This window comes from Equus quagga, chromosome 17, assembly GCF_021613505.1.
Source record: "Equus quagga isolate Etosha38 chromosome 17, UCLA_HA_Equagga_1.0, whole genome shotgun sequence".
NCBI lineage: Eukaryota > Metazoa > Chordata > Mammalia > Perissodactyla > Equidae > Equus > Equus quagga.
Window position 1 is genome coordinate 1,946,059 of NC_060283.1, and position 11,048 is coordinate 1,957,106.

The 11,048-nt window shown below is 62.6% G+C and overlaps 1 protein-coding gene across 1 annotated transcript; it reads left to right on the forward strand.

Moving 5' to 3' along the window:
* Positions 1 to 1,421: 1,421 nt before the first annotated feature.
* On the forward strand, positions 1,422 to 3,552 carry ASCL2 (achaete-scute family bHLH transcription factor 2). The gene is made up of 2 exons (XM_046644611.1): positions 1,422 to 2,389; positions 2,980 to 3,552. The coding sequence occupies exon 1, from the start codon at positions 1,792 to 1,794 to the stop codon at positions 2,371 to 2,373; it is 582 nt and encodes a 193-aa protein (XP_046500567.1). The 5' UTR covers positions 1,422 to 1,791; the 3' UTR covers positions 2,374 to 2,389; positions 2,980 to 3,552.
* Positions 3,553 to 11,048: the final 7,496 nt, after the last annotated feature.

Consider the following 11,048-nt stretch of genomic DNA (forward strand, 5'->3'; position numbering starts at 1 on the left):
CCAGGAGGGTCTGGCCACCTTTGGGAAAACCTGACGGGCTATGGCGTTTGAGGGCCCAAGGCCACTTGGCTGGTGCTCCTGGCCTTGGGGCAGGACAAAATCCTCCCATTAACGGTGCATTCTGAACACTTCCGCAGTCACTGCTCCCTCAGACCCCGAAATTTCCAAGGATCAGGGAGAAACTCTCTTGACGTCCCACCTCCACTGGAGCCCAGGCCTGCGCTGGCACAAGGCTGCTGCTCCAGCGACCTCCCCCCACCGGCCCATCTCCCGGGGTGGGGGAGAGAGGGAGGTCCTAGCCGAGAGGATGGGTGGCTGACGCCGGAGGAGTGGCACTGAAGAAGGAGCGAGGGCCTTGAGAGCGGGTAGGAACCGGCGGGTGAGCGGCCAGAGCGAACGGGACCAGGAAGGCAGGAAAATTTGAGGTAGCGCGGTAAAGGGAGGCAGCTGCGGGGGCGGAGGCGCTGACGGCCCCTGGTCCGAAGGGCTCGGTACAAATCTCCAGGCCCCTCACGTCAGGGCTCCCCAAGGCCGGGGGCGCACGGAAACCACAGGCAGAGGGCGAGCACTGGGGGTGGGGGAAACGCGCCGCAGGAACCTGAAGTCCCCACGCCCCTCGCCCTGTCTCGACCACTGCTCACGGCCCGCCCTGCCCCAAGAGCTGCGTCGCCCTCTCCCATTCCGGGTGGAGGAATACATCAGTGGGCGCCGAGCAGAAGAACAGGTGGGCGTGGGTGCGCGCCCACCTGACCTGGGGACGGGGCCGGGCGGGGCCGAGCGGGTGCCCAGCTTTGTTAGCGACGCTCCCAGGAGCCACGCGCCCGGCGTACGCGCTTCCTCCCAGGGGCCGGGCGTGGGGCCGCGCCCGCCGCGATTGGCCGAACTGGCGGCCCGCGATTGGCTGAGACCCCGGCCCCCGCCCCTCGGCTGCAGGGGGGCCGGGCGCGGGTGCGGGTGGCAGGGCGCGTGCTGCCCCCGGGGGTCTCGCGCGCCTACCGGACACCTGTGCCGTCGCCGGGGCCACGCCCTTCCCCCAAGGCGCGCGCTGCGCGTGCGAACGACTGGCTGCCCGGGGGACTTGCGGGCTGCGCACGGGGTTGGGTGGGGGTACCGACGATTGCTCCCGGGACCTGTGGACTGCGCTCGGGCGACGGAGGTCGCACCGGGGACCTGCTGACAGCGCCCAGAGATTGGGGCGGGGGGGAGTGGAGCGTGCACCGGGGACCTTGGGACAGCAGTTTGGGGTGGAGGGCGCACACGGGACTTGCATACTGCGTCTTGGGAGGCGCACTGAGCACCTGCTGGAAGTGGGGGGCCCACCGGGGACCTGCGGACTGTGCCCGGGGGACGGGGTGGGGGGCGCTCTCACAGCTTGGTCTTTGCAGGTTGTGTGCACAAGGGGGAGGGCAAAGCGTGGCGGGAGGGCGAGGCAAGGGAAGGAGGGCGTGAGAAAGGAGGCGGCGGCGGCGCGGAGGAGGGTTATCTATACATTTAAAAACGAGCCGCCTGAGTCGCGCCGGGAAGACTTGGGGAGCGTCCGACAGCACGCGCGGGACACGAGCGCCCCACGCTCCCCCGCGCGCACGGCCCGCCACTTCTCGGCCTCCAGTGCCTTGCTGTCCCGGGGTCCCAGACAACCTGGGACGCGTACTCTGGGGAGTCTCTGCGGCGCAGTGCCAGAGGCCCCCTTGGGGCTCGACCGTTGACCCACCGATCTCCGTCCCTCTGCCCGCATTTTCCTGCGGCAAGCCGGAGCTCGGAGGAATTGCCGAGCGAGTGAATGCCGGAGCGATGGACAGCGGCGCGCTGCCCCGGCCCGCGCCCCCCGCGCCTGGCGTCTCGGGCGGCTGCGCCACTCGGCGGCGACCTGTGTCCCCAGAGCTGCTGCGCTGTAGCCGGCGGCGGCGGCCAGGCGCGGCGGAGACCGGGGGTGGCGCTGCGGCTGTGGCGCGGCGCAACGAGCGCGAGCGCAACCGCGTGAAGCTGGTGAACTTGGGGTTCCAGGCCCTGCGGCAGCACGTGCCGCACGGCGGCGCCAGCAAGAAGCTGAGCAAGGTGGAGACACTGCGCTCGGCCGTGGAATACATCCGCGCGCTGCAGCGCCTGCTGGCCGAGCACGATGCGGTGCGCGCCGCGTTGGCTGGGGGGCTGCTGGCGCCAGCTGCGCGGCCCCCAGCACCTCGAGGGCCGCGCGGGACCCCCGCCGCCGCCGCCTCGCCCTCCTGCGCCTCATCGTCCCCGGGCCGCGGGGGCAGCTCGGAGCCCGGATCCCCGCGCTCCGCCTACTCGTCGGACGAGAGCGGCTGTGAGGGTGCGCTGAGCCCCGAGGAGCGCGAGCTGCTTGACTTCTCCAGCTGGTTAGGGGGCTACTGAGCGCCCGCCTGACGAGGTAACCACCGGGCGGCGAAGAAGAGGGAGGGTCGGAGGCAAGGGCGGCCAGGCAGGGTGAAGTGGACAGGCCCCACGGCTCGCGCCCCCGAGAGCCAGTGGAGCTGAGCTCAGGGCCAGGCTATGGCTTCGATTTCGCTCACTTTTCATTTTCCCCAAACTTTTTCAAGCCTGTGCGAGACCAGCGTGTGTTTGTCTGGATTGCAACACTTCCTCTCGCTGCTCCGCCGCCGAAAGGGGAGCGGGGCTGGGGGGGTGGGGGGTGCCCTCGGGCGGGTGAGGCCCCGAGGGCTTGCGGATACCTAGGCAGATCTGCGTGCTTGGAGGCGGGGTGACTTTGCATTGCAAATCGTGCTCCCGGCCTGGGTGGCAGAAATGAGTCGGCGGGTGCCGAGCCCTGACTCACAGTGGCTCGCTGAGCCGGCCCCGCCCCCCGCCCCGGCGCGGGCTGCAGAGCGAAGCCGAGGCACCCACAGACTCAAGCTCCAACTTCGACCAAGCAAACGAAAGTGCCGACTTCGCTTGTGGGAGGTGGGGGCAGGGCCAGCTCCCGCACTAACGCGCGTTCCTGTCCCCCTTCCCTCCTTGCAGCCGCGCCCTGGACGCTGAGCGGCAGGCGTGCTCACCACCTGGGAGCCAGCACGGTGGACCCGCCCGTGCCTCTGTCCCCGCCGTCCCGGCGGGCCAAGCCGCCACCGAGCCGGGGACCCCGCCGACGCCCCCTCGGCCGTCCAGCCTGACCAGGTGCCGCTGTGGAAACGGTCCCGGCCTGACCTCGCGCGGTTCCGACCGTCCCTCCCGCCTCCGGGCTTTCCACGTGGAAGGGGGCTGGGCACCGACACTTGGAGGATTTTCTGACGGGCAGAGGATTTTGTGAGGGCGTCACGGAGAATCCATTTTTTACACATTCACTTGAACTGTCCAGGGACACTGGCAATAGGAAGACTTATTTTTGTGCAAAGAATCTTTAGACTTGGGACACAATAAAGGTTATCTACCCCCGCTCCACCCCCACTACCTGGAATTTTCTAACCTGGTCAAGATCGGACCCCGCAGGACCTGAGGAGCAGGGTTCCTGGCGGGCGTACCCTCAGCGCTGGGTTGATGCAGGGCAGCCCTCTGGGCTCGCGAGAGACCCGGGGCGGGAAACCCGTTTTTGGGAAGGTGGACTTTATAAATAAATCAGTGTATATATATACACACCAGTGTATCAGTGGTGTTGGGGTGCCCTCTCCATACCCTCGGGCTCCCAATTTCCCGGGTGGGGGCAGGGCATGGATGGCAGGGTGGCAGCCCAGACTCTGAACCTGGTAAGCCTGGCCCTCTGTGGGCACTTCTCCCTGGACGCAGCCCCCTCCTCTGTAGGTGGGCAGAAAGATGTGACGTCTGGGAGGCCAGCCTGGTGGCCACTATGCCAAAGCGATTCATAGGCACCTTGTGGGGCTGGGGATTTCCAGCAGATGGTGGCAGACTGGTGGGAGGTCCGGGCTACTTTGTAGCTGGGAAGCTGAGGCCAGAGGCTGCTGACAAGTATGGGGGTCTGGGGCAAGTGCCCAGGGTGGGGCCAGACCCCAGGCCATCTGTCCTGGGGACACCAGCCCACCGTCTGTCTCGGGGTCCAGCCTGCCTGGGTTCAGATCTCCACTGCCCGCCACCAGCTGGGTGACCTGGCAAGTTGTTCAACCTTCAAATGGGGGTGACAGCAGGCACTGTGAGAACCGCCCTTGAGAGGAACAAGGAAGCACCCCCAGACTCCTCCAGCCCAGAGGGCCGCCTCGGGGAGATCACTCAGCTCCACCTTTGACCCGGGCCTCGGCGGCTTTGAAGTCTCACTGTGCCCAAGTGCTTTTATTGCAGGGGTGGGGTGGGGCTGACAGGGATCCCCCAGGCTGCTTTAGGGTGCTGGAGGCACCCCTTCCTTCCACAGGGAGTGGTTGGGTCAAAGCCGTTGAAACCCTGGGAGGCGGAGCAGCCGGTGTTGGCAGAGAGCAGATGTCTCCTGGGGGACCGTGGTGACAGGGTCGGTGGGTCTGATGGAGCTGCGACTTGGCTGGCCGGGGCCAGCAGGACAGCTCTGGCTTGAGGCTGCAGAGCTGAGCCAACCTGCCTGGTCCAAGGGACAGAAGGGGGCGCGTTGCATGGCCACCCTGCAAGGGCCACCCCACAGCCTTCTCCCAGGGACCCATGCTCGGGTCAGTGACCTCAATGAGCCACAGGACCTGGGCTCTCCCGTGACTCCTCACCTTGACCCCAGGGAGGGGCCTGCAACCACCAGGACATGGGTGGTGGTGGGCACAGTGGGACCACGATGAGTTTGGGGGAGGAAAACACAGGAGAACGGGGCTGGGAGGAAAGGACCACCCTCCCTGCCGAGGGAGCACGGCCTCCGTGTGGCTGATGAAGCTCTGCAAAGCGTGAGTTCTGCCATCTTTGCTTCCCATTTTTTATTATGGAGAATTCCAAACATATGCAAAAGGTCTGAAGTGGTGTCTGGACACCTTTTCTGTACTGGGAACCGTCAGGCTCTTAGCATGCATCAGTGTGCCTAGGGGAAACCCTGCCCTCATGGAGCCTGTGTTCTAGTGGGGGTCATGGGGCCTCAGCCATCAGCAGGGTCTGGATGAGCCAATTGTAAGGTTGGCTAGTGATGGACACGCAGGGCCCTCAGAAGCCCCCATCACTATTGTCCACAATTATTGACACCCAGCCACTCACACCCCATCCACCCCTCCCCTCCGCCCCAAAGGGTTTTGAAGCAAATCCCAGACCCCATATTGTTTCACCCATAAATCCTCTGCGTCTGCCTCTAAAGGAATCCCCAATCCCACTCTCGCCACAAGTGAGCGACAGTTCCCCCGTTTCTTCAAATGCCCAGCCCTCTGATTGTCTCAAAGTATTTTTTACAGTTGGTTTTATAAAACTAGGATGCAGCCCAGGTCCACACATCGAATTTGTTAGAGAGTCTCTTAAGCTTCTTGTAAGCGTTTCTTTATTAGAGCAATGGGTCGTGTGTTCGGCAGCGTCTCCCGCGTCTGGGTGTTGCTGATGGCACCACTTTGGGCGTTATTTCTCGAGCGTCTGTCCCTGTATTTCCGTAGACTGGGGTGGGAGGTCAGAAGGTGATGCGTGGTCAGGTTCTGGTTTGGCTTTTGTTTCCTGCAGTTGCATCTGGTCGGGAGACACCTATGCGGGACCGGATCACTGATGGTCCAAGCGGGGACGTTTGTGAGACGGGCAAGGGCTGCGGTTGGCAATCCTCCAGGACAGCAGGTGCATCACGTGGGCCCGCTGGCCTACTTACGAAGCCTACAACGACGATATACAGCTATGTACAGGGGCTTTGGGGAGAAACAACAAAAGAGGAAGATTGGCAACAGATGTTAGCTCAGGGCCAATCTTCCTCACTAAAAAGTATACTTAAAAAAAAAAAAAATGAATGGGCGTGGGACCTGGAGGTCCAGATAAGGCAGACCTGGATGCATGGAAGTCCGTGCTCGGCTCTGGCCTCCATCGGGGCCGGGCCTGTGTCACAGAGCCCCCCATGTGGACGGCCTAAGGAGACGCATTCTTTTTCTGACATGTTCAGGACGAAGAGACTGGGTAAATATCAGCCACAGGGACAAACACAGGATAACAAAGCAGGGCTCCTTGGGGCGCCCACTGTCACGAGATGAGAACGATGTACTGTCCCTGAGTAGCAAAGTGTCCTCAGAGTGCTCCCCAAGACTCTGGTCACCCAGACTGTGCCGTCCCCTCTACCACCCCAGCCCTGCCCATACAGAGTCTGCTGGGTCTGATTTTGTGAGGTCGTTTTAGTAAAGACCCCTGGCCTCCATCCTACTCCAAGGCCAAAAGGACCTTTCCTCCCACCCCATATATTGGGGTCCCTGACCTAATTTCCTCTTGCAGCCCCTGGTCATCCTCCATCTGGAATCGGCTTCATCCTCCAGGAGGGAGCAAGGCCTGGACCAGGGGGCTCCCCACAGAGCCCAGCCGCCCTCACAGCAGCGCCTGGCGCCAGCTGGAGCCCTGGGCCAGGTGGGCATCTGTCCAGATGTGCTGATCTGGAACACTAAATTGCTAAGGTGCACTCCCCAGGACAGCCCCCAGGCAGGGCCCCACCCTCCTGGGAGAGAAATACTGCGAGGACTCAGGAACGGAGCCATCCCGGTGTGGGTCCTGATTCCCATCATTCTGGCTTTAATTTCGGATTAGGGGAGGGGCCCTTGCAGCCCACCCATCAGTCTGCCTCGGAAGCCTCGAGGGTCTCTGGGCACCTGGGGAAACAAACCTACAGGCCAGCTCTCCCCGCCCCTCCACTCCCCACCCAGGGGCAGCTGCAGAATTTTCAGGGCCCTGGGCCAAAATGAAAACATGGCACCCTTGTTCAAAACTTGGGAAAAACGTGAGGTTAAAAGCGCTGAAATATAAAGCTTCTTCCTTTTTCCCATGGCCTATGTCTTATGATGTTTCAAATTTGCTATTCAATGCCGTTCTCAGAGAAATGAACCATTTAAGTGATTGGTATGAATTTTACCGTCCACCGTTATGCTGTGCAAGGCCAGTCTTACATGCAAATACGGGAGCGTCGAACTTTGGTGCAGAATCACGGGACGACACGTTCGTGTTATGTGGCTCATCCCGGCGCCTGTGTTTGATTGTTACCAGGACGCAAAGCCAGCGCAGCCGTCTTTTTTTCCCTCCTCGATGCACACCTCCTACCGCCCTCTCCCTCAGCTTATGGCTAGGGAAGGACTGAACAGACGAAACCACAGGCTCGCACTCTCCCTTTTCTTCTCCGTCTTTGTTTTTTGTTTAAGTGCTGGGCTCCCGCAGGGAAGCCATGGGAGGAGGAAGGAGGTGGGTTTGGCGCATGTCCGTGTTTGTTACATCTTTCTGCATTTCGAACAAGTTCTGGTTTGAGTGAAAACGTGCCCCTGGGGGCTGCCAGCGCCCCGCTTGCTGGGCTGAGGATGTGACACACTGACTTTTCCTTGCCTTGGGTCCCGCTGGACTCCCGTGTCGTGGGTCCTTGGGACTCTGTGTTCCTGGGCATCGCGGACGCTCTCTGTGAATGGGGTGGACTCGAGTATGGCCTGCGTGCTCCATGTCCTGCTGACCTTCACTGGCAGACACACGTTCAAAGGTAAACGTATTACGGGTTTCAAGACGGCATCCGCAGAGCATGAAACTTGGCGGGGCCCTGCTCGGCACAGGGCGTATGTCTGCAGATCCCACGCCCACGAAGCCGGCTCTGGTGCTGCCCCAGAGCTGGGGGGTAGAGGGAGCCACGTAGAGAGACGGCCAGCACGAGCGCCTCTCCTGATCCTCGCTCCTCCCGAGACAAGTGGAGCAGCCAGAGAGGAATCCCCAGAATGGAATCGAGCATGCCCCGCTCGACCACAGAAGGGACATGCGAGCACCACTGTGAGCAGGGCCCCGGGGTCGATGCACTCGCCTTGGCTCCTGGAGGAGACTGTGGGCAGCACAGGTGTGTCCAAAGGCAGATTTGCCCACCAGAGCGAGACTTTGGCCAGAGCCAGATGTGGGCACCTGTCTGTAACCCCTGTTGCATTTGCCTTGGAGGGAGTGGGCGTCCAGGCCAGAAGAGGGGCCACACAGGCCCCTCCTCAGTGACATCAACCCTTGTGTCCTCCCCATAATGTGAGGGAGCGTCCTGTATGGCCTAGAGGGTTGGAGAGAGGGGACATGCAGGTGGATCGCTCTCGCGGGGCTGGCGCATGGTAGGCACTCAATAAAGGACGGGGATGTCTCTGCTCACACACCCGTTCCCCCGCCAGCTCCAGCCTTCCTTTCTGCCCTTTCTGCCCTGGTTCCCTTGAGTGCTGGATCCTGATCCGGGATCCTGGATGCAGAGTCCACACAATGGGGTGGGACTCTGGGGGAGGGTAGCCACGTGTGCTAACAGGGAGCAGGGAGGACCCAGAGGGGGTCCCCCATGGAGGGTCGCAGGGCACCAAGGCCACCAGACCATGAGGGGACCCTTCACGGAGGAGCTTGAACCTCAAATGCCCCTGGAGGGACTGAGGGTTTTTTTGGGGGACGGGAGGAAATTCTGGGAGGGAGCCAGACACGGGCTGTGGCTTGAAGGAAGCCCCTGGCTGTTGGGTGGGGGTGGAGTGCCCTTTCGGGGGTGTAGGGGACGGAGAGCAGGAGGAGGGTGGAGGGGACACTGGGGGGGAGGCGAGAAGTGTCCCAGTCACAGCAATGGCGTTGTGGGGTGCTGGTCAGGGCGGGGGGGCCGGGGAGCCTGGGGGGCAGAGCCCGACTCCTGGCTGTGTGAGGTCCACCAGGGCTCCTGAAGCTTTCCCAGCAGTAAAGGCTGGGGGTGGCTCTCTGGGGGGCTGCAGAAGGTGGGTGGGCAATGCGCATGGCCACTGCCTCAGGCTTTGCTCCCATGAAAATGGGGAGTGGGTGGGATGGCCACTTAGCACCTGCCTAGTGCCGTCCTGAGCCTGCAGGCTGTGAGCCGGCCTCGCGCCCTTGGAGAGATGACGGGGGCGGGCAGGTACCCTGGGAGTCCACAGTCCAGAAGATGGGGAGCTCAGTGTTCCCAGATGTACCCCTCGTCCTCCCAGCCCCTTCTGAGGGCGTCTCGTCCCCTCTTCCAGGCCCAGGGCTCAGTCACTGACTGGCCCAAGGCCCACGGGGGTACCCAGAGGCGCTTGGGCTTCAGCGCCAACAGTGCCGGGCTGAAGCCCCCATCATGCTTCCCTTGGGCCCCCCACACGGGCCGGGGGGGAGGCTCCGTTATTGCTGTTTTTCTGCTGGGAACACTGAAATGGAGGATCTTGGAGGAGCCAGGACGCCAGCTCAGGCTTCCGGACTCCCCCGCCCTCCAAACGGGTTGGGCTTGGGGAGGTGCACGTGATGAAGAGGGGAGGGCAGAGGCCTGGGTGGGCTCTGGAGGGGCTCCCGGGGGCCTCCCTGGGAGCTGGATGGGGCTTCTCCTTGGCCGAGCCTGGGGGGAAGGAGGAGGAAAGAGAGATGGATGGAGGAGTGGCTGTGAGCTGTGTCCTGGCTCCTGCTTACCTCCTAGGGCCCCCACGGGCTCCTGTCCAGTACCCCCTCTGCCCCACCGGCCCCAGCTGCTGGCTGTGATTAATGGGGCAAATCAGTCAGCCGGGAGGCCCGGGGTGCCACAGGGTGCTCCCATCAGCCCGCTGGCCTTGCCCCCCGAGGTGCCCCCTGCAGAGCCTGGGACCCGGCCCCCCTCCCATATTGAAATCAGCTTTTGTCACCAGAGTTCTGAACCTCAGCTTCCCAGAGGCAGGGAGGGGCCTGCTGGGGGTCACCCTGTAGGCACCCCAGAGCAGCTGCTGCCCAAGGCCACACACAAAAACGGAAGGAGAGACGGGGGCGCCTGCCCACTCTGACAAGGTCAGGGGGGCTGTGAGGGCCCTGAGCCAGGTCCTGTCTGCCCGCCTGCCCTCGGCACAGCCCTTTCTCCACGGCAGGTGAGCGACCGGGGAAACCAGGCCCAGAATTAACGTCCCTGAGGCTGTGCTTGTCAGAGCTGTCCCAGAGTCCTGACAGCCAAGAGCAAACCATCAGTCAGCCAGGGCTGCTTAACAAACGACACCAATGGGGCAGCTCAAACAAGAATTTATTCCTCCCGGTCCTGGAGGCTGGACGGCCGAGGTCCAGGTGTGGGCAGGGTGGTTCCCCCTGAGGCCTCTCTCCTTGGTGTGTAGACGCCGTCTCCTCCCTGCGTCCTCACAGGGTCGTCCCTCTGTGCGTGTCTGTGTCCTCATCTCCTCTTCTTAGAAGGACCCCAGTCACGCTGGATTAGGACCCACCTTAATGGCCTCACTTTAACTTAATAACAGAGCCTCTATAAAGACTCTGCTTCTAAATAGGGTCACATTCTGAGGTGCTGGGGGTTAGGACTCCACCATATGAATTTTTGGAGGGGACAATTTCAATCCATAGCAGGGAGGACCAAGGGGGCTTCCAGTAATACAGCCCCTGGGGGCCACTGCCCCCTCCCTGCCCTTCACCTTCTCTGCAATGACAGCCCCGTCCCTTGGATTAAGCACTGCCCTCTCCGGGCTCCTCTTGCAGGGTGAGCGGGCTCAGCGAGAGGCCACAGGCCACTTAGGAGGGTGGACATTGCGGAGGACAGAGAGGCCGGGCTCCCTGAGCGGGCTTAGATAAGATGCGAGCCCATGGAATGGTGGGACATGCTCCAGGCTTTCCTGGGGAGGGTCCCTGTTCATCTACTACCTGTGGCATCACGTGACAACCCAGGAGGGGGTGGCTGTCCCCTTGGTGGGGTGTTGGGAGTGGGTGTCATGGGAAGGTTGGCATCGTCGTAGCCCTGTTTGCAGAACCCACTTTCTTCTCCCTTCTTGCCCCGCCGGTGTTCTGTGTGGGGTCCAGACCAGGCCCCGGTCTCCTCGTCTGGCGGCTTGTCCCAGGCCCCATGTGGCCGCCTCCCCCCAGCTCAGGTTTCCTAACCTGTTATTAGTGAGGAGGTGCTGGCCACCACCCAGGGCTCCTAGGTCCTTCCCCCCACTGCCTGCCTGGCATTTGCCTACAAGCCCTGGGGCTCCTCCGTCCAGGCTGGACCCCAGTGGCTGGCCACTGCCCACATTGATAAGCATGCAAATCTCTAAACGAAATCCAATTAGTACCCA